The 20,343-nt window shown below is 37.7% G+C and overlaps 1 protein-coding gene across 11 annotated transcripts in view; it reads right to left on the bottom strand.

Annotated features, from left to right (window-relative positions):
• Positions 1-20,343, bottom strand: part of HECW1 (HECT, C2 and WW domain containing E3 ubiquitin protein ligase 1) — a 258,654-nt gene that overhangs the window by 80,236 nt on the left and 158,075 nt on the right. For 8 of the 11 annotated variants that reach the window (XR_007906638.1, XM_051799421.1, XM_051799422.1 and 5 more), the window contains 2 exons: positions 19,599-19,677; positions 10,163-10,332 (listed from right to left, as the gene is read on the bottom strand). Coding sequence is in view for 10 of the 11 variants with exons in the window: in XM_051799421.1 (XP_051655381.1) it covers positions 10,163-10,332; positions 19,599-19,677 (249 nt within the window). In the remaining variant the exon portion in view is untranslated. The remainder of the gene's footprint in view (positions 1-10,162; positions 10,333-19,598; positions 19,678-20,343) is intronic. The other 3 variants (XM_051799424.1, XM_051799419.1, XM_051799417.1) reach the window with 1 other exon arrangement.

Below are 20,343 nucleotides of genomic sequence, written 5' to 3' on the forward strand. Positions count from 1 at the left end.
AAAGGAGGCTCCAGGATCACAACAGAGAAAAAAAGCCAACTCTCTTCAGGATGAGGGAAGTTTGATGTTGCTTCTTACACATGCTCAGAAACTTCACCATTGGTAATTAAAAGACCTGCATTTTCAGAACAAGTCTGTTGACATTTTTTGATGCTATTATTACAATTTTTACTTTAAGTTTTCTGTTATTTGGAACTTTTTTTATTATTACAACTCTTAATATTGTAATAATAATGTTGTAACTCAGTGTTACAGAATTAACTCAGAAGTTCAGCTTTCACATTAAAAAGAAGCATAAAATTCATGGTTGCAGAAGAAAAACAAGAATACAAAAACTTTAGCACAATGAGTCCAAATATATTATTTTTAAAAGACTTCTGATATTTCTGACAGTCACTCCTTGAAGGCAGATTCTTCTGTCTTTTTTAGCTGGCATTACTTACTTATACTTTCTTCCAGAATCTAAACCAGCAATCTCTAAGCTGCATATTTTCATTGGGACCACAGCTCATTTTGTGGACTTATTTGTGGGTTGGGTTTTTTTCCCCACAAAAATTTAAGTTCCTCTAATAACAACCATTAGTACAAACTCTTCAAGATTGATCAAGAACTTCATGGAACCTGCTGGAATACAAAGACACTTAACTAAAGTTGATACTAATTGTAGAAAGGTATACTGATGTTTATATAAATGGGTTTTCTTCACAGTTAAAATTTTCACAGTCACATTTCTGGCAGTTTTTGAATTCTGACGTTATGACCTAACTTGTTCCAAAGCTTTAGGCCTCTTCAGCTGCCAGAGGTCCACCAAACTTGATAATGGCTGCATGGAAGTGGTTTCTGTCTGAGCCTTTCTTTGTACATGAATACAAAAAATCTCAAAGGAAGTCACAGATTTCTACACAGGTACAAACTCATCTACCAAAAAGCTACAGTTTCAAGGCTAAAGCCCCACCCAAGAAGAAGACTTTGTCTAATGTGTTCATTTGGATAACAGCAGACAACAGGACACCTGGAAAGAACAATTTACAACAATTAAGTGATTACTAGAACTTGATTGTTTTCACTTGTTCCATAACCAAAATTCAAGTAAAATGCATTACATAAAATGTAGGGAACAAACCTCTTGCAAGTAATTGGCAGACCCACCATTTATAAATGATCTACAGAGGTCAATGTATGAACAGGTAACAAATAAGAAGTTAAATCTCTATTCTCTGATCAGCCCAAGACAGTAATGTAAGGTGACAGAAAGGCTACACGAAAGGAGAAAAAAACCTTGTAATGGTTTCCTGGAAAACCCCAGCACCTGGGGGGACATTCCTAGAAACTGATAAAAGGATTAAAAGGAAGAAAGGAGTGATATGGAGATAATATGGCCCTTTTTCAAACATCCTGGCTGCTGAGAACTCAGAGAGTTGACCCTTGGGCCTATTTCATCTGTCTATCACCCCCAAATTAGTTTATTGACTATAGCCAATCAAACTGACTGAAGAAAAAGGTATAAAAAACGATTGGACCCAAGCAAATCTCTTTTTGCTTGGGGGAGGGGGAGGAAGGGGCGCGGGCAAGCAAGAAGTTCATCAACTTTGCGGAGGTAGCTGACGGGCTGCCTTTCTCCTTCCACTTCTGGGAAAGCCTGGAAGGTGAGATGTATTTTAGGCATGCTAATTACTTGCTTCTAAATAACTAGACCTTACTTTTGCTTCATAGTATTTTTAGTTTTTACTTTAAGTTTGTAAGTGGCTTTTGCTTTAGAGTTTCTGCTTAAATTTTGTGGTATTAGTATTTGTGAGGTATTACATATGTGTTAGTTGTTCTACTTCTTTATAAGTTGCTTTTGCTTTAGCGTGTGTGCCTATGCTTTGCATTATTATTATTACTACATAGTTTATGTGTGTTTTTTGCAGTTAGACCCTAATTCCAGACACAACGAACACCATAAATTGTCACAAATTTGTATTAATAAACATGTTATTTTGTGAACACTGTTAGAGCGAGTCCATTTTTAGGTGCTGACAGTTTTGTCAATGGCGAAATAACTTGATAGGAGAAACCTGCTGAGCGGTTTTTCTACCACTATTAAGTGCAGTCCTTATATAAACAGGCATCAAATGCCCTGTCTGTCTCAGCGAAGCTGTTAAGTGAAGGGTCTCATTAGGTGAGACACTAACAGATTGTTTTGGACATTAAACGGCTTTGATCTCCTGGGGGGGACACTGATAGACAAAAAATAAATTAATACTGGTTGGACAGAAAATTCTTCTTTTCTGCCCCTTTTCACATGACAAGTAATTACCTACAAAGTTGCATTAGCCACACCCTGCATACCACATCGACTTGGTGCAAAATGACTCTTAGAACTTGAGATGATACATGACACAGCTCACTCCACAGAGATGGCAGATTGCTTCAACAGATTGAAATGCCATTAGGAGCAACCTGCTTCTCACAGCGTGCCTGGCCCTAGAAATAGTCTCCGATCCCATCTTGGCAATGCAGTGTCTGATCCTTATCAAGTAGGGATGAGAGGGCTCTCCTCTATAGGAAGAATGATGTGTTCCTTCACCGGAAGGATGAGGTGGTCAACCAACTGCCCTTGTGTCTAGTCTGGAAGAATCCCAGACTGAAAAACCCCCAGAGACAGAGGGTTTGGAAAAGAGTGCAGAGCTTCAGAGAGGAAGATCTTTTTATTTTCCTCTAGATATGTTTCAGGACTCTTAGAAGAAATGGTTATCTGTTAGGTAGCTTCCTAAAAGGAAGCTATGTGCAGAAAATCTGAACACAAAGAATGATCCAAGATCCCTGGTATACTGGGGAAAAATAGTACTTATCGCGAGCAGAAGTGAGAAGGCCTTGTAGGGACTGATGATTCCTGATCTCTGGAATACATTGGCTGTGTTCGCATTAGGAAGACTTACGGTGCAATGTGAGTAGATCTGGAGAGCAAAGCAGCTGGTGCTGTGCACCTGATTACCACATCCAGATATGTTGCAAGGGTTTTAACATGAAGTGACTCCAGGCTGGTGCCCTGGATTGAACTCCCATTATTGTCTGAAAAGTGCCGGATGCACTCCTGAAGCACATCTGTTGGATTCCTTTCTGATGAGAGTAATTAAGTTCATGCACTTTAAGACTGTCCAGCGGTGTCTTCAGCAGGGAGATCAGGAGATTTGCTTTGAAACGGTTCTCTTGAATGGAACAAAAATACTGTTGGAGATTGACCCATTGAATTGTTAAGAACCATGATCTATAGAACAAGTTAGTATGTGTATTATTTTCCCAACTATTTTCTTTTTAGGGTGTTATTACAACCTCCTGGAATGATGATGACTAGAAGGACACAGACTCGCTCTAGATGCAAAGTCATTGCAACTCTCTACTTTTCCCACTTCTTTAGCCATTTGTCAATGCCTGTCCCACTTGTTACAGTAGCAAGAGATTCAACAATTTCTCTGTTCCTAGACATCTAATGCAAAGAGGGAGTGGGATAAGAGAGAGATCTTTTAATTCCTTGCTAAGAGAAAAGCTGCAGCATTATAGCTTATCTTATTAGACACTGGAGGATCTGTACCATGTACAGCCTTAAAATGCCCCAGCCAAAGGAAAAGCTTTAGATGGTATTTTCTCAGGCACTAAAAAGCCGTAACTAATTATTTCCATAGAAATACAGAGGATAGAGGGAAAGGAAAGAACAAAAGTGCCATGATGAAGAAAACAGCAGCAATGTATTAAGTCCTCTTGGGCTAAGCAGTGTATCATCAGTTTTGTCTCTGGTCAATATTAAGTCGTTAGGATTCTCCTCTCATTTACCCAGATTTTACATAGCTGCCTCCTGCTGATTCACTCTCACAGAGACACAGATCAGAATCAAATTTACCTAGAATCAGCTGATACACTGATAGTGTCACACCATCTCAATGATCTAAATGTAAATCTGATTTTACATTACTGCTGGCATCTTCAAGCAAGACCCAAAAACTGTAGTAAACACCACTGAAGGAGTTTCAGACAGTAACCTACTTTGCAGTGCCTATTTGCTTACAGACCCAACAATGGTTTTACAGACACAGATGATTAATTTTATTAATGCAAATAGATCTTGTTGGGGCTTAATGCATGACATATGTGGTAAAGAATGAAGGCCCATGCTAATGCTGACCTGGCAGAATACATCAGTATCTATTTATAAGATAACAGAACCATTTCCAGAGCTTGAGAATAGTTTTCATAGAAAGCCAGCTACTGATGATGATTCATTTCCATGTTTTATTTTTACCAAAGTTTTTGCATCCCTGAATACAGATGGGTGACAGTGACTCAATAACACTATCAAGGAGTACGTTCCTTAGCACCAATTATACAAGCTAAGTGCAAGTCAAGTTCTTTAAAAACAGTCAGTATAACAATTGCTAGACAGTTAGTATAATAAAGTCAGTGTAATAAAGATAGATAAATTAATACATTGGTGACAGGAAGAATTAGGCTCTTGATTTTGAGTTGAATAAGCAATAGAATTAAAAATAAATTTTATTTGCGATATCCATCATGCATGGGGGTGATCTTAAAAGGCTGTAAATTACCTTTGATGGATGAAGATAGATTTATTCTTTCAGCTGAATATTTCATTAGTAGGTTTTTTGTTTCAAGTACTCCAGTGAAACAATTACACTCTTAAAGAACACACCACTCTCCATCTGTATTATTCTGTTCTTCATTCAAAAACCTTCTCTACATATTACTACTATCCCCCACAATACTACTTTTACAAACATCTGGATAAGCTCATGGAAAATCACAGTTTCTTAAATTTACTACAGTGTACCTCAATGACAAGACAAAATAATGCAGTCAGTAGTGTCAAGCACAGGGCTCCATTGCTGTCAAGGGCAGGGACATGCCTATGCCTACTATGAGAGACTTCTGTAACACAGCAGGGACTACAGGGTGCCAGATCCAATATTCTGGCATGGAACTGCTGTTGGGGTCTTTTTCCCTACAGTAAAAGGGGTGCACATAAATACATGATGATGTTTTAAAGTCTATTCAATCCTTTCTACTGAACTCCTTCAAGGTTGGGCAGGGCCTTCAGCAAACTGGCTTTCTGGATTTCTTCCTCAGATTCACTGCTTCTCTCTATTGGAAACAAGGAACAAAAAAAGTCCTTCCCATCTATTTCATGTATTCCACAGCATTCAGAGCTGCTAGTTAATAGGCTCATCATGAATTCCCTCTGATGGTTTGGATAGTCTTAAAGGATGTCTCTTACTTTATTAATGGCAAATTTCAGCCCTAAGACATTAGAAATTTAAATAAACTTCTGGATAAATCAAGTGAAAACACTGCTTAAAGAGTCAGGGTTTTTCTTTTTCACACATTGTCTCTAAATTTATAAGCACAGCAGAGACTGAATATATTTGAGGACTCTCATAATCACCAATATAAACACTACCAAGACTAATGGTCTTCTAGATACAGAAGCTGCAATTAAATGCACTTCTAGAAGGATAACATCTTGAAAAAAATCTAGACAATTTTCCACACCATAACTCATTCCTGAAGAAAGTGAAGTTGTCTTGGGCTTTCGCACTTCATTCATCAACAGAAAATAAAAAAATGTGTCGGTAAAACTACAGTTTTTCTGTGTGTTACACTTTACAGTTACTAAACTATGTGTTACACTTTACTTGAACATGTGTGCAAAAATATTATACAGTGAAGGTACCACCCACAAGGCTTTACTCAGTCCCGATGACACCTTTGGCAAAACTTCTATTAAATTCCAGATCTGGATTTCACTTCACCTGTATACTGCTTTTATGCTTAGGGGTAAAGGCCTCCAAGTTTCTGCAGCATATTCTTTTGTATTTGCCAGAAGAAACAGGAGGAAAGGTTATGCAAGATAAATAATAAGTAGTTCAATCAATGTGATGTTTCTGTTGCTTTTATTGTGGTCTTATAGTGAAATGACTGAAGGATTCTGTGAGGCCATGGTAGCACTGTTAGCATCCAGTGCTCTAAATATTAAAGCAAAATCAGATCAAATATAACCTGCTTTAGTTTAAATTCATACTATTGATTCAAATATATTAAAACATCTTTAATGGCTTAACTCTGTTTTGGAAAGATTCAGCTTTGCTCAAGTGTCCCCTGCTTGTATGACTCTAGGATCATAGTGCTACATCAGGTAGCACCCATCGTATCAGCAGACATAAAGCCTCTAGAGAAGGAGAGAGCTAACATAAACCCCTTATTGCACGATCTGGCTACTTTGACAAAGTGTCTTTCAATCCCAGAACTGCCGGGTGGTCCAGCATTCATGATCGCAGAGTCAGTGCCTGAGTTATAACTGTGCACTGTAAGAAAAGCAATTACAGACCAGTACTCAGACAGTCAGTTGCTTCCATGTCATCTTGGCATTCCTGCAGGCAGCATCCAAACCCAATGCTTCTGTCACTGATGATGGCCTGCACTGCAGAAGCCCTCTCCCCAGACTACCTCCCCCTGGTGTTCAAGCCCCTGAGTATTTCCTTCTTCTGATTTTGCATTTGTAATCTCAAGAGACAGGTTATGTGAGGAATTATTCAAGTACAATATTTTTGAAAGGTTGCAGAGAGCATGAGTTACACAGATGAAAATACTGTAAATCTGTGTATGAGATCTGACACATTACCTACTGTTTGCTAAATGCTCTTGCAAAAGACTACGGAACATTTCTGCTCATATGCATCAGTGCATTCACCAATGAAATGTGGCTATCTTCAGAGTGATAAGGCAGCCAACTCAAAACCTATTTTGTCTCAGTGTTTGTAAAGGCTGAGGCAAAGAAACAAAGAGTGAAGGTGCAGGGAGTTTAGATTGTTTTTAACCTGGTACTGGGCTCCCACTTTAAGGCAATCCACTCTTCCACAGCTAGATTAATGGAGTTGAAATTCAATGCATCACTTAGCACTTCCTACTACTTTATATATGCTGAATGGTTGCATTGGCCAATTTTTAATCATCTCACTGGCCAGTCCTTGAGGCTCCTTGTCCACTTACCAATATATGAAACGAAAACTGGGGAAATAGTCTGCTCAAGTTGCCATTGCTAAGAAAGAAATACCTGAATATGTCTAAGGGAAAGTTACAGAAGCCTGAAGTACTTTATCTTAAAAACCATAGGGAGAATTTCCTATCCAGCTGGAGGTATGTGAACTACTTTTGAAACCACTTTGTTTTGTTTCTTATGATCCAAAATGACCTGTATTGCTTGTCTGAACTGTCTATCACTTTACTGCTTTCTGACAAATTAAATCTTCTTAAAGGACTTTTTCTGAACAATGTGATAACAGATACATTGTCTCAGTGTGAAACAGTATGGGAATAGTGTCCTTATTTTTCTAGTATCAATATTAGAAGAGCTATGATCAACATTCACCCTTCTCAACTCTACTAGCTGTGCAGAATATTTGGGAAGTGGGACTTCCTTCTGAGATTTTCTTTGCATTTTACCTCCAATCAGCATGATAGGACAACTCACCCTCTACGCTCTTGCAACAGTCTGGACTGTCAGCACAATGTCTGCTTAATTTAGGGGTTTAAAGTCAAGCTGTCCAGTGGCACGTGGTTTCCAAGCACTCACTCATTTAACAGTAGAGATGTTTCTGAAGAGCATGTGAAAACATATAGAAACATCACAAAATGATGCCTCTCTATCATCAGAAGATACCATCTGGGCTTTAACCTGTCTCAGTGAACAATTCTCAGCGTGAGGGCTCTTTCACCTCTACAGAGAGCCCTCCTGCAAATGTCAAATTGTCACAAGCTACTCCTCATCTAATAAGAAATTTCCATTTCCTTCTGTCCTTTTGCACAAAGTACTGTAAATCAGAGCAATGGAAGAACAGCTTTAAGTCAGGATAACTTGTGCTGAACAACATTTGAACTGCCTGTGAAATGATCATCAATATTACATGAGACAGATGAAAATTTGCCTGAGGTTTAATGGTGCTCCCAGAGTGTTCCTATAATGCAGGTGGTTACTATGCAAATAGAACAACCTGGGAAGTATATGAGGAGGAATACCAGAATGAATTAATATAAGTAAATTAGTCATCTTTTAGTCTGTAGGACTTTTGGTCCTGAATCTCTACAAAACTGAGTTTACTATTTCACTTCTGAATTTGTTCAAGGGTAATCAAGAACATATATAAAGATCCTATTCTGCAGCTATTTCCATAATTTTATTTCCCTATTCCAGATTTTTTCAAGTTCAGCATCCAAAATGAATCAGACAGGTCATTCAACAGAAAAAAACAACCAAAAAACCCCATCTGCCTTCTATTCACACAGAGTGATAGTACCTAAGGAAAGAATGACCCTTCTGAAATAATATATTGCCTAAAATATGTTTTTGTGAAAACAACTAGTGACTGATACTTTTAATGAAATGGCTATGAGTCCTCAATACTTTTTTGCTTCATGTATTCACATCTATCAGTAAAAAGGGTGGACAGAAGAATGGTTGCCACCACGTTTCAGCAACAGTTTTCAGTCTTCCTTATCCCCTTGTCCCACGAAGGGACACAGTTGCAGAAAATCAAGACTACAGTCTTCTGTGCAGTGGAAACTAGTGTGGGTTTTCAATAACAAAGAGTTCAGATGGGCTGATGTGCACAGACTGCAACACAAATGCACACAGTTGAACATCTCAATATCAGCTGAAGAGAAGGTAGCAGGAGAACATGCTGAATGATGGCTTGGCTCTTTTACACTCCTTTGCCACTAACAGGCTAACAGCAGAAAGGGAGAGGTAGTGTGCTTGCATGTGATCAAGAGAACCAGGGAGCTGAACAGCGAAGCTGGAAGCCAGCTGTGCTCTTTTGCTTTCTGATGACCATAATTAGGCCATTTCATTGTTTCTCCTTTTCTCGCTGCCAAATTCCACTTGGAAAAGAAATGACAGCCCACACACTCAGCCATTTGGCATGGCTTGAGGAGAAGACACCAGTGACATTTTATCAGGGTCATGTTCTTATATACTGAGCATGATACACACTCACATAGCAAGTTTCCCCTTCACACCTGTCCGCCTCTAGGTCTGTGTCTTATGCACTTCACTGAAAGATCTCTGCCAACTGCCTGATCCTCCATGTCAGTTCCAGCTCCTCAGCTTGACCTGCGACCTCTCAACCAGATACACCTGATGCTTGGCTCAACAGAGAAGTTATGGCTTGGTGGATGCCTCACGACAGTGTCTTCAATTAAGTCATGTTAGAAGGCATTTTTCTCTTACTAGTTTCAAAGTTGTCCCCCGTCATATAACCTCCCCACCTGTTGCATAACCTGATGTGTATCTAGGTAGGAGCATTCAGTAACATTTCTGCTGCCTTTTTCCCACACTCACAGTTCCAAGTCCATACAGTTTGACCTAACTATCCCTGAACTACTTTCCAATTTGCATTTTAATTTGAATAAATCTATGTAGTCTATTTATTTACTTTTACTCTTTCCTGCAGTGGAGATATTGGTCTGACAGAGCATGCTGGTATATCACACCCATTATGTCAGGCTCCTTTAATTCCAAAGAGATTCCTTATTCTTTGCTGCCTGTCGCCATTTCGCATGTAATTTAAAAACAGCAGGCAGCAATTGAACTCTCAGATCTCATTATTACCTACAAGTCCTTCCAACAACAAGAAGCAGACTAGAGACTTTCTTCAAGGTGATGGGCAAATGTGCCAAAGTTGCCTCTAATTTATATTGCTACTGATGCTTTTCAATCACGCAGCTTCTCTTTATTTGCATGCTATACTTGTTCTGCTTTATATAATGTCTCCTCTCTGTGTATGAACACTACAAGAACTCAGCAGCCTTTCACACTATGCAAGTTTATTTTTCAATTCTGTTTCATGTCTGCCTTCAATAATTAACAACTTCATAAATTACATCCATGAAGTACAACCCATACTGAAAGTTTTTATGTATCATTCATCTTTGTAGCTAATTAAGCCTTTTGTACCAAGACAAGAAGTCATGAAATACATCAAGCACAGTTAGGTCAACAACTATTTAACCAAGAAAGGAATTAAAAAAAAAGAAGAAGAAAAAAAAGAGGGATAGTGCTAGAGCAATGCCCATGTTTTAAGAAAAGTCTCAGCTCAATGCTCAAACTGCTTACCTCTCCTTGCCAGATCGGGTTGACGGTATTACACATGATCTTAGATCTTTTCTCCTGTCCATGATGAGGAAGTGCTGGGAAGATGCTATGTTTTCCAGGCTGGATGGAAATCTTCAGATAAGGATCTGGATTAAAGAACATTCCTTTCTTCAGACCAAAGGCCTGGAAATCTGAAAGAAGGTAAGTAACCTGATTATTTTTCACATTCCAGGTGTCTCTTTGGGGACCCAGTAAGGAACCCAAATAATATGGCATGAATGTGAAAAAAACTCACTGTGTTCATTGTGAGGCAATGTAACACCAAACCATAATGATATTGTGGTTTAGGATTCATAAATTATTATATAATGAAACTGCAAATTTGCAACCTAATTGTGCAGATTGATTTGGCTTCAGATTCAATATTTATGCAACTTTAAGTGATCTGCTAATTTTTCTAATAAGCCGAGCACTTGCTCAGCCTGACTCTAGTGGAAGGAGTACTCTAAAAAAGAGATCCAGTCATTTAACCACAGTCATGGCATTTGGTACCCAACGTATGTCACTTCTCCTAGGTATCAATTTTACCCGTGTATAAATCTTAGTTTTCACACCACTTTTTTCTACATGAAAAGTCAATTTACATTCTTTCCACTTTAAAGCATTTTCTTCCCTGCATGGGTTAAACTTGACCTGTAGTAACTTAGAAAGGCTCTTGTCTCTAATGACCAAATTTTAAGCAGTGCTTCATAGCTGCAGAACTCCCAGGGAGCATAATATATGTCACGTAGACAAAAAGTCTCCAGGCACTTATTTGAAAATTTACTCATAATATTCTGAAGAAAGACACAAAGCCCATTATAGTTTGTCCCTGTGAAGCCAATGAAATGCAAACCAATCTGCTGGTATATCATTAATTTTGGCTCAACAGACACAAACTAAACCCTCCGGCCTTCTCTTTTTCTAGATGCGTTTTTAAGCTTTCTTTGGAGTATATGAGCACTTATTCCTATTAGTGAATTCAGTAACTAATTTATTTTCCACCACTTCTGTTTAAAGCTTTATTTCACATAGGGCTATAAGCACTGTACTGCATTCTGCCTACTTTCTCTTGCTGTACTGAAGAGATGAAAAAGCATTACACAAGATAGTTTCCAAAACTACTTAGATGCATACCTAAACATTCAATTTAAACACATATTTTTTCTTTTAGGCAGATTTTGAAAACATTAATTTTCACAGTCTTTTAATTCTCTTCTGATTAAAAATCCAATTATTCTGGCAGGTTGTGGGAGAACATGTAAAACCCTCCAGGCAGATATTTTGGATGAATCTGAAAATCATACACATTGCACACCATCAGTATTTTTTCCAGAAAATGGCTACATCAAACATAGGGATATGTTTCATCCAGTTGTATTTTGCTTCCTTAACATATGGTAATAGCCAACACAATAAAATGTGCAAGCTCAAAAAACCTGCTTTTCTTTCCATTGGGTTTAATCATCTATTCCAGCACACAATTCATGTTGCAGATATTCAAAAGCTGTTGGACAGATGGCCCTGCAACAGATTGTATTTTAAGAATCTCATTCTTGAGGCATTCTCTAACAGTTAACAAAAAAAAAATAAAGGATATCACTACTAAAAGCTTATTTGAAAGTACTTTGTTGACAGTATGTGCTGCCATGGTCCCAGCAATGCTATCGCACAAAGAAAATTATCTGCTTCAAACTGATAAACATCAATTTTCTTTTCCTTTTTTTTTTTTTTTTTTTTTTCTGAGTGAACAATCTCTGTGTAACCAGCATGTACCTCATCTAACAGCCCAGCTGAAATCCTATATGGCAAACTCTTTGGCTTTGGAAGTTGGTACTGTTAGAAATGCATTCAAGAAATAGAAACCAAGATTGCAAAAGCACTATGAATGACAAGGCCTAGCAGTGTATTAGCACCAGGCCGCTAACATATGAGAGGAGAGAAAGACCTCTGGGATCTTATTTTCTTTCTCTCTGATGTTTCCTCAAAAGATTCTGAAACTGAAATATTTATTGCTGCATATGTTTCTGATTTTCTTTCCTTCAAATGGAGACCATACCACTGAGTAAAGAAATGGTCTATTGATAGATAGAAAATACCTAGCACTCAATTATGTATTTTTATATATTATGTATCATAAGAAAATACATATTATTATGACCTACCATCCTCTTTCCAGTTACGGTAATTAAGCACAGTCACGAAAATGAAGGTACTCCTAGTCTCATTTTTGTATTCGGATGAGGAAGAAAATATAATTTAGCTAAGCACAGAGCAGACAATTTTATTTATTTGTGTCATTTCCTTGCTTAAATTGCATAACAGAACAAAATTTGTTAAAAAGTCAGTTAGAAACTTCAATTTTTAATGTCCAAAATATGCATAGAGTAGCAGAAATAGCTTTCTCAAGGACAAATATCCCACTTATATCTCACCACAAATTCTCATCACTATGAAAAATGGAGCATCAAAAATGCAACAGCTCTGAATAAAGTTACGTGGATATCTGCAGTTAACCAAAATTCCATTTAATTTGAAGCAAAACCTATCTTTAGGTGCTGTAATTATCTGCTGGAACTCATAACCAAAGGCTCAGATACTCTCTTACCACTGCTGTGTAACATACCAACGGAAGAATCCCAGCTATTCTGCTTTCCCAAATGCAAATATTTCTCTTTATCATGTTCAGAAAAAAGGTTCTAAAGATACTAAATATTTGAGTGATGGTCTGAGGCTAACTGAATTTAATTCTTTGGTGAAACCAATGAATTTCACAGATATGCCCTGCTGTACACTTTAGTTCTACAGTGTATTTCTTGGAGGCATATGAGGAAATGTTACTAAGATAACTCATCTATTTGTTGCAAAGGGGTATTTTCATGCAGTCACTTAAAAAAAAAAAGTTATCAAGATACCGTATGTCAGTTTCCTGTTTAGTCATAAATCACACTTAAGTGTGAAAGAGGTTATATACATCTAACAATGTAATAATGTCAGGCCATCTCTCATGAAAGATGACAGAAGGAAGGAATCCAGGTAGAGACAGAACAATCACAGACTCTTTCAGTGCTACAGACTGGCAGTAATTGCAAGTACGTGCACCCAGTACAGCTAGGCTCGCTTCATTATAGAAAAGCGGTTTATACTAACTGCTGCCTGCAGCTTTCTCCAAGTGAATTATAAATTTTTTCCAACTTCAGAGCTTTCCTTCCATATATGCTGATGTTCAGGTGTCTGGATGAGACCTAAGAAAGCTTTATGCTAGGTCACTTGCATGCATGTTCCTAAGGTGGGCCACAGACTTTCCTGTCTGCCTTGTAAAGGATCATTTGGCAAATCTATTTGCCTGCAGCATCACAAACCTTGTGACTGGATAGTGATGGACAGTCTATTTTTGTGGCAAACTGGAAACTAGTATGTATTTACTGGAACCAGATGGGGATGTCAATTCCAACAAATACAGCTAGAGCACATCTGTGTTTTACCATGTTTGATTTTGCCTCAACACAAGTGATTAAGCTTTCAAAAGGTCAGGGAGAAAGTATGATTTAGGCTTGTGAGTCACATTTTGTCATGCTCGGCACAGAGATTCCCTGACAGTAATGATCAGTAAAACTACTGTAACAATTATATATATATACATGGCTGCAGACATAGCAAGGTACTTATCCGGACCCAAACTCCACATAGGGGCATAACAGAGAAGGATGGAGATTCATAGAGAGAACCAGACCCTGGAGCAGTCTGTTTGCTAAATTGATTACATTTAGTCTGGTCATCAATATGTCAGAAGTAAGTTAAGGAAGCTGGAAGCTGTTCTCCCCAAGGGATGAGAAGACTTTGCCAACAGCTGTGGAAGAACTTTCCTAGAAATAATACACAAGGCTACTCTGTGCAATTTATAAATGTGTCTCAAGAAGACCAAGTCCCTCTAGTCTCTTGATGGTGCATATTTTACTTCATTGAAGTAAAAAAGCCAGAGTCTACAAACCAGCAAAAGGATCAAAGACTAGTAAGTAGCAAAGCTATTAGTTTTGAGAAACCGATATTGATATTCTAAAACAGTTGGCAAACTCCTTCCAACAAATGCCAAGTCCTGAATGTCCTTTGTGATTCCAAGCACCATCCAACTGACGACAACTGAATGTCTTGCAGCTATCTATACTGACACTTGTGGCAGAGGTTATTATGCCCTACAGATTCTATGGTCAACTCACCAAATTCACATTTTTCTTATTAAGCATACTAGCCTCATAATCTCAGGACCAGGAAATAAAATGTATTCCTCATGAGTCACCCGACCCCTTGAGCAAATTAAGAGATCTTCAGTTAGGCCAAACTTGCCCAGAACATATCTAAAAACAGCACTACTGGAGTTAACAGGACACTGGAAAGAACCAAGTGTCGCTGGAATGACCACATTCAATTTAGATTATGATCTAGCTTGATGAACACCAAAATGGAATTTATTCACTCTATGATCTGCTCATTAATGGCAGAAAGCAAAAAATACTGTCATCTTACTGAGATCGTGATAGTTCACGTATCAAAGCAGAGTAAACCATCTTCATAATCTATCACCACAAGAGAGTTGCTAATTAGGATGTAGGTAGACAGTTCCAACATTTCCCTTCAGATTTCCTTTGTAAATTCCCAAAGAGCTGTCAGCTTGGGTTCTGACACTGAAAAAATGAACTTGAACAGGACTGGTATCTGGATTGACTACCAGTGAGGGAAGGTAACTGCCAGGGTGCTGATATGTCAGTGTTTCTTTTGTAGAGTGTTTCTTTTGCAGAGCTTGGACTCTGTAGCCTGAGCTACCCAAGACATAGTCGTGGCTTCAAAAGAAGGAACAACAAAACTCCACTTTGCTCAAGATTCAACAGGAGGTACATAGATACTGCCTCTCAGTCATGTGCTTTTAAAGCAAGAGAAACTATTTTAGCTACTATCAGTGTAACAACCTTTCAGTTGTAAGAACACATCAATATTGCATTTATTGAAATGCCAATTTGATTCATGCAGCAGTATATGATATTAAAATTTATCATAAGAAAAGTGAGCATGGATTCACAGAAGTATTGCATCTGGTATCAGATTTCAAGAAGCAAATATTAAGGAAGTTTAGAAAACAAACAGTAATGTGCAATGATAGGAAGTCTTAAAATCCAACACTGCAAACTAATGCAGAGGAATTGAGAAATATACTACATACACTACAATAGATGACTGACTTGATCAGCTACTGAATGAGATTCTGCAACTGGTGATATGCAAGAAGTTAAATCAGATAATTAAAGTGCTTCTTCCTGCTCTCAGAAATCTACAGATCTATAGACAGATTTCACTTTCCTTTTAAAACAGGATGTAAGAAAAAAAAAGGCAGGTGTAGTTGCACAAGGAGGTGTTTAATGATCTGAGATTTAAAAAAAGACGACTAAGTGGATCAGATAAACCAACAGGGCCACCAGGCAAAACATTAAAGACAGTGGAAAAAAGGAGAAAATATTTTCTTCTAGCTGTTACAAACAAAAATGGAAGGACTGTCATTTGGGCAAGGAAAGGGTAGCCGAGGTATTAGGAAGAAAATAGGTCTATTAATAAATAAAAAGGAGTAGAGAAATTAATTATTTAAAAATGGCTGAAAGACAGGCTACCTTTTAAATTGTCTTCATCAAGAAGGAAAACAGAAAAAGTCTGAACAGCTAAAGTGAACAGCTTATCACAGCAAGTGGGAGTTTTTATCACTGCAAGCGGTTAACCACTTGAACAAAATACCATCTCCTGGTATCCTCAGATCCAGACTACTATCTGTAAGATATATCTGAGCCAAACTCACACAAAGCTCCACACCATGGAGCAAGGTGGCCTGTGCTAAATAGGATAATAAAGTAGTTGAATTCAAAGCCTTTTGAGGCCTTTCAAACTTAGTCTGGAGTATGGCACTACTTTGCAGGCACAGATGTACTGGAAGTGGTAGAAATTCACCTCACCTTCACACAAGATCCAACAAGAAAAAGTCAAGGGATTAGTACCTCGGGTTTATAAAGAATACATCTGAGCAAGTTGGATTGAGTTGAGGAGGGCAGAAGAGGCAGCAGGTTTATAACAATATTAAACAAAATTTAGTGGCTAGAACTCCTGTTATAAAATCAGTTACTAGGATTTTAAAAAATTGTTGGAAGATAAAGTGCATTATATATCTGCATTCTGAACAAGCATTTCATGGTAACAACTACAGTCATAATGACCCTTAGTGGACCTTATACTATTTTCATTTCTGATTTATACTCTGACTTCTTTAAACTGACAACTGATACTACCCGAATACCTGGTCTGAAAGACATACAAAAATAACTAACAACATTCTCAGAGTGGTGTGAAGAGGATAAATGCCTGAATGTTTGTAGAATATTCAAATCTGCTGGTCATTTGTTCTACAAGAACACATAATAAATGTGTGCACACTTAAATAAAGTGTGCAAACACATGAGATATGTGAAATATTAAAGCCTGAAAAACTTATTTCATGCAACATAGAGCTAGGAGGCATATCATGCAAACCTCATGATACACTTTGTAAATATACCAGCCAACAAGACTGCTTTTAAGGGCTTTCAGCAAATTTGTTATACTGCTGAACCATGAACCTTCAGTGAAGTAGCTGGTACATCTCAGGAAGCTTAGTACATATCTTCTTTCCACAGTTCATACAAGAGAGCTCTGACACTTTCAGGCACCTTATCAGAAGTGTGATATTCACTGGTAACAGCAGAAAAGGCATTTCAGAAAATAAATGCAAAATGGACTGCATAGCTTTCCTTAAAGACTTTTTTCAATCTAGTTAAATTAGGCTTAAAATATTTCTCTTGGTATTTTAAATAATGAGAGCTATAATAATACTGTATCATAAAAACTATTAAGAGGCTTAATTACAGGAAATTACCTTCTTTGAGATCAGTCTTGTTAGTGAACATATTGATCTGAACTAACCCTTCACAGGACCAACTTCCAGTCTCCAACGCATGAAGGAAAAATCCCTCCTAGTGACATAATGTGAAGTCTCTGCTATTTCCATTCTCAAGAAGCCAGCCACCTTCTTGTGCCTTAAAGGATTGTTTTACACCTGTTTCATTGTTTGACATTTTTATTCAATCCAGAAATCTTTTCTCAAGCAAAATCTCCCATGAAACCCGTTGGATTTTGTCCAACCAAATACTCTATAAAGAAGCACTTTCAGAAAGAAGAAAGCAGTTTGTCACCAGGTTTATAGAAAATAACCTGTTTCTGCACAGTTCATTTCCACATAGGGTCTTACTGGAGCCTCAGCAGTACAAGCAATACAAGTCAGCTGAAATGCACTGATGTTGTTCAGCATTTCATGGAATTTGGCCTATTTCGACATTTTTCTCTCTCATTCTAATAATTTTTTCTTTAAAAAGTGATATGGTAGAAGACATAGCTCTTCTTGCATTCTTTAGATGACAGACTGCTTAGGGCATGGTGGCTCTGTGCTGGTGCAGTGCTTAATGCAATGGTTCCCAATCACTCTAATGGTTTGACACTTTTTTCTTTTTAATTGCCACTAAATCAACCATAATTTGGAAACATAGCTTTTAAGTAATGATACTGAAGATGACAATATACCAAAATATAGATATTGAAAAGGAAAAGTCTATGTAAGCCAAAAGGACTCATGACAATAGAGAAGTTATTGCTGAGATAGTAATGCAAATGGAAAGGAATCCTAGTTCCTGCTGATGCCTCTGGAAGGTCTGGATTGATTTGTATTCTATTAGATATATTAGATACAGGAATAGCAACAATTTTGCTTTGAGAGAGACAACATTTTGTTGTTGTGGTATTGACTAAGTGAGAAGGTAACAAATAAATCCTTGTGATATGTTAATCTGTTAATTTCAGAAAGACTGAAATAGAACTATTTTGATACCACAGATTTTTGATAAAATAATTGTCCAATTACTTTATCAAAGCCTTTCAAATACCTGGCTGTGAGGATGCTGTTAATACAGATGTGATACAAATGTAGATTAATTGCTTGTAAACCATGAGAATAAGATATCCCAAATATATTACAAGGTATGGTCTTTATATACTTTGAATCAAGCTGTAAATTAGATACTCTAGTTTATAATGGGGCCAACTGAGACCACATTATTTATCAGTCTCACAAATTACTACTCTTGACACCTCTTGGTCTACTAGGCCAAAGAATCTGAGAGAATGAAAAACTGTAACTATTTCTGGGCCACATTTTCTGTAAAAGATTATTAAAGAACATTAAAAAATATTAACTCTACTTCTTTATTTCTCTTGAGCTAAGCCCATGGTTTTATCAACTGATGGGTGGATGCCTAGTGTCCAACTCACAAAAACAAGTGATGTGTTAAAACAGCCCCACCTAATACCAGTCTAACTTGCCATGTATTATATACAGCCTCTCAAGAACCACACTGGACATCTAATTTGGGAGAACACTGACTTGTGTGCTTAGTAGAGGGAAGCTTGAAACAAATCATATGGCCAAAACTAATCACATAATGAAATACTTGTCTAAGTGTAGGACTTTATACAGAAAGGCCTATGCCTTTCTAGGGTAACTAGATCTAGGGTAACTCTTTTTACTCTGTACTACTTCCTCAAAGAACTTTCAAGTCAAGGTAAGCATCTTTGTCTTCCAGGAGCTAAAAAAATAGAGAAACCAAGTAGCAAGCATAAAACTCCAAAACGAGAACCTTGCTCACAACTACTCTCTTTTGACAAACTGATTTTTGTCTACAGATGTGATTTGCAGACTGTTTTTACCAAAGCCAGATCAAATGGTTCATAGCTGTTTCATGGAACCATATTAAGCCTTTAAAACCTGCAGTGACATGCCAAGTAATGAGGCTGAGCATTCTTCAAGAAGTGCAGAGGAGTGTGAGAAGTGTTCTGGCTCAAGAAGTCAGAGAGTCACTGTTGAGCAACACAGACAAGCTTGTGCACATAGATCTGCCTCAGGTCCAGACCATGACTGTGGAACGTGCTCTCCAAGAAACAAAATACTACCACAAATCACATTGTGCTCTCTAAGTTAAGCACATGCCTTTGATCTTGCTTTCCCTGACCTACATATTTAATTGTGAACAGAAAACCTAATCTGGCCCCAAAACTCTACTTGAACAAGACACTTCAGCACATAACTCTCATTGAAGGAAGAGAGTGTGGCAGTAATCACAGATATTAATTCTCTGCCTCAGCATCACTTCTAGAGCAACAGGTAAAAAAACATACATAAATATATACATATATATAACTACCACAAATGAAAGGTTTTAGAAACATGCTCATGAAAGGTTCTAGAAACTCCAGTCCCCAACTCTTTGGGCTTAAAACTTTCTCATCAGCAGTGACTTACCTGACAATGAAAAACTTATCAGTCTCCGATTTCCTTGTCCCTGGATTGAGTCTTCATTGGTGATGCTTTTAAAAATCTGCTGGAAGACAAATAATGGTGAGAAAGAGTAGTCTCCAACAACTCTCGAACATAGAAATTGCCTACTGTCTTTTTGCAGAATCTTAGTTTTACAACTAAGAATCAATTAAGGACCAGGGATCAAAACAATGTTTATGTTTATGATGAAAAAATACTACTGTAATTTGAACATACCAGTTCATCACCCAAAAAGGAACTACTTATTAATCAGGACATAAGGATGGGGATGTAGCTATCATCTCTTAAAACAACTTCCATCTTTATAACATCTTATTACTTGTGTAGAAAATCTTGTTCCAGAAAGCTAATTGCATACATGTGAGAAAGACTTCTGAGAGATTACTAATACCCTGCACAACAACCAGCTGTGAATTATGATAACAATGAGCACTGAGGGTGATCTGGCAAAAGAAAAGAAATTAAAAATCCATAGATGACCATTTGTACTCCACAGTTTAGGTTTTAATGTCAGTCTTTGGTTCAGCAAGTTTATTGGTAAGCTGCTGTTGTGCAAATTAGGACCCAAGCTGCCTTCTGGCTGTGATCAGAACTGGGAAGCAAGAATGCCTCTGAGCCAGTGTCTGGGGCATCAGCAGAAACACACCATCAGCAGTTTTCACTGCTGAGCCCCTGAACAGGGCAGAGGAGATGCCATCGGGTGTCAGGC

This window comes from Manacus candei, unplaced genomic scaffold (assembly GCF_025592945.1).
Source record: "Manacus candei isolate 608988 ecotype Guabito, Panama unplaced genomic scaffold, ASM2559294v1 h1tg000049l, whole genome shotgun sequence".
NCBI classification, from domain to species: Eukaryota; Metazoa; Chordata; class Aves; order Passeriformes; family Pipridae; genus Manacus; species Manacus candei.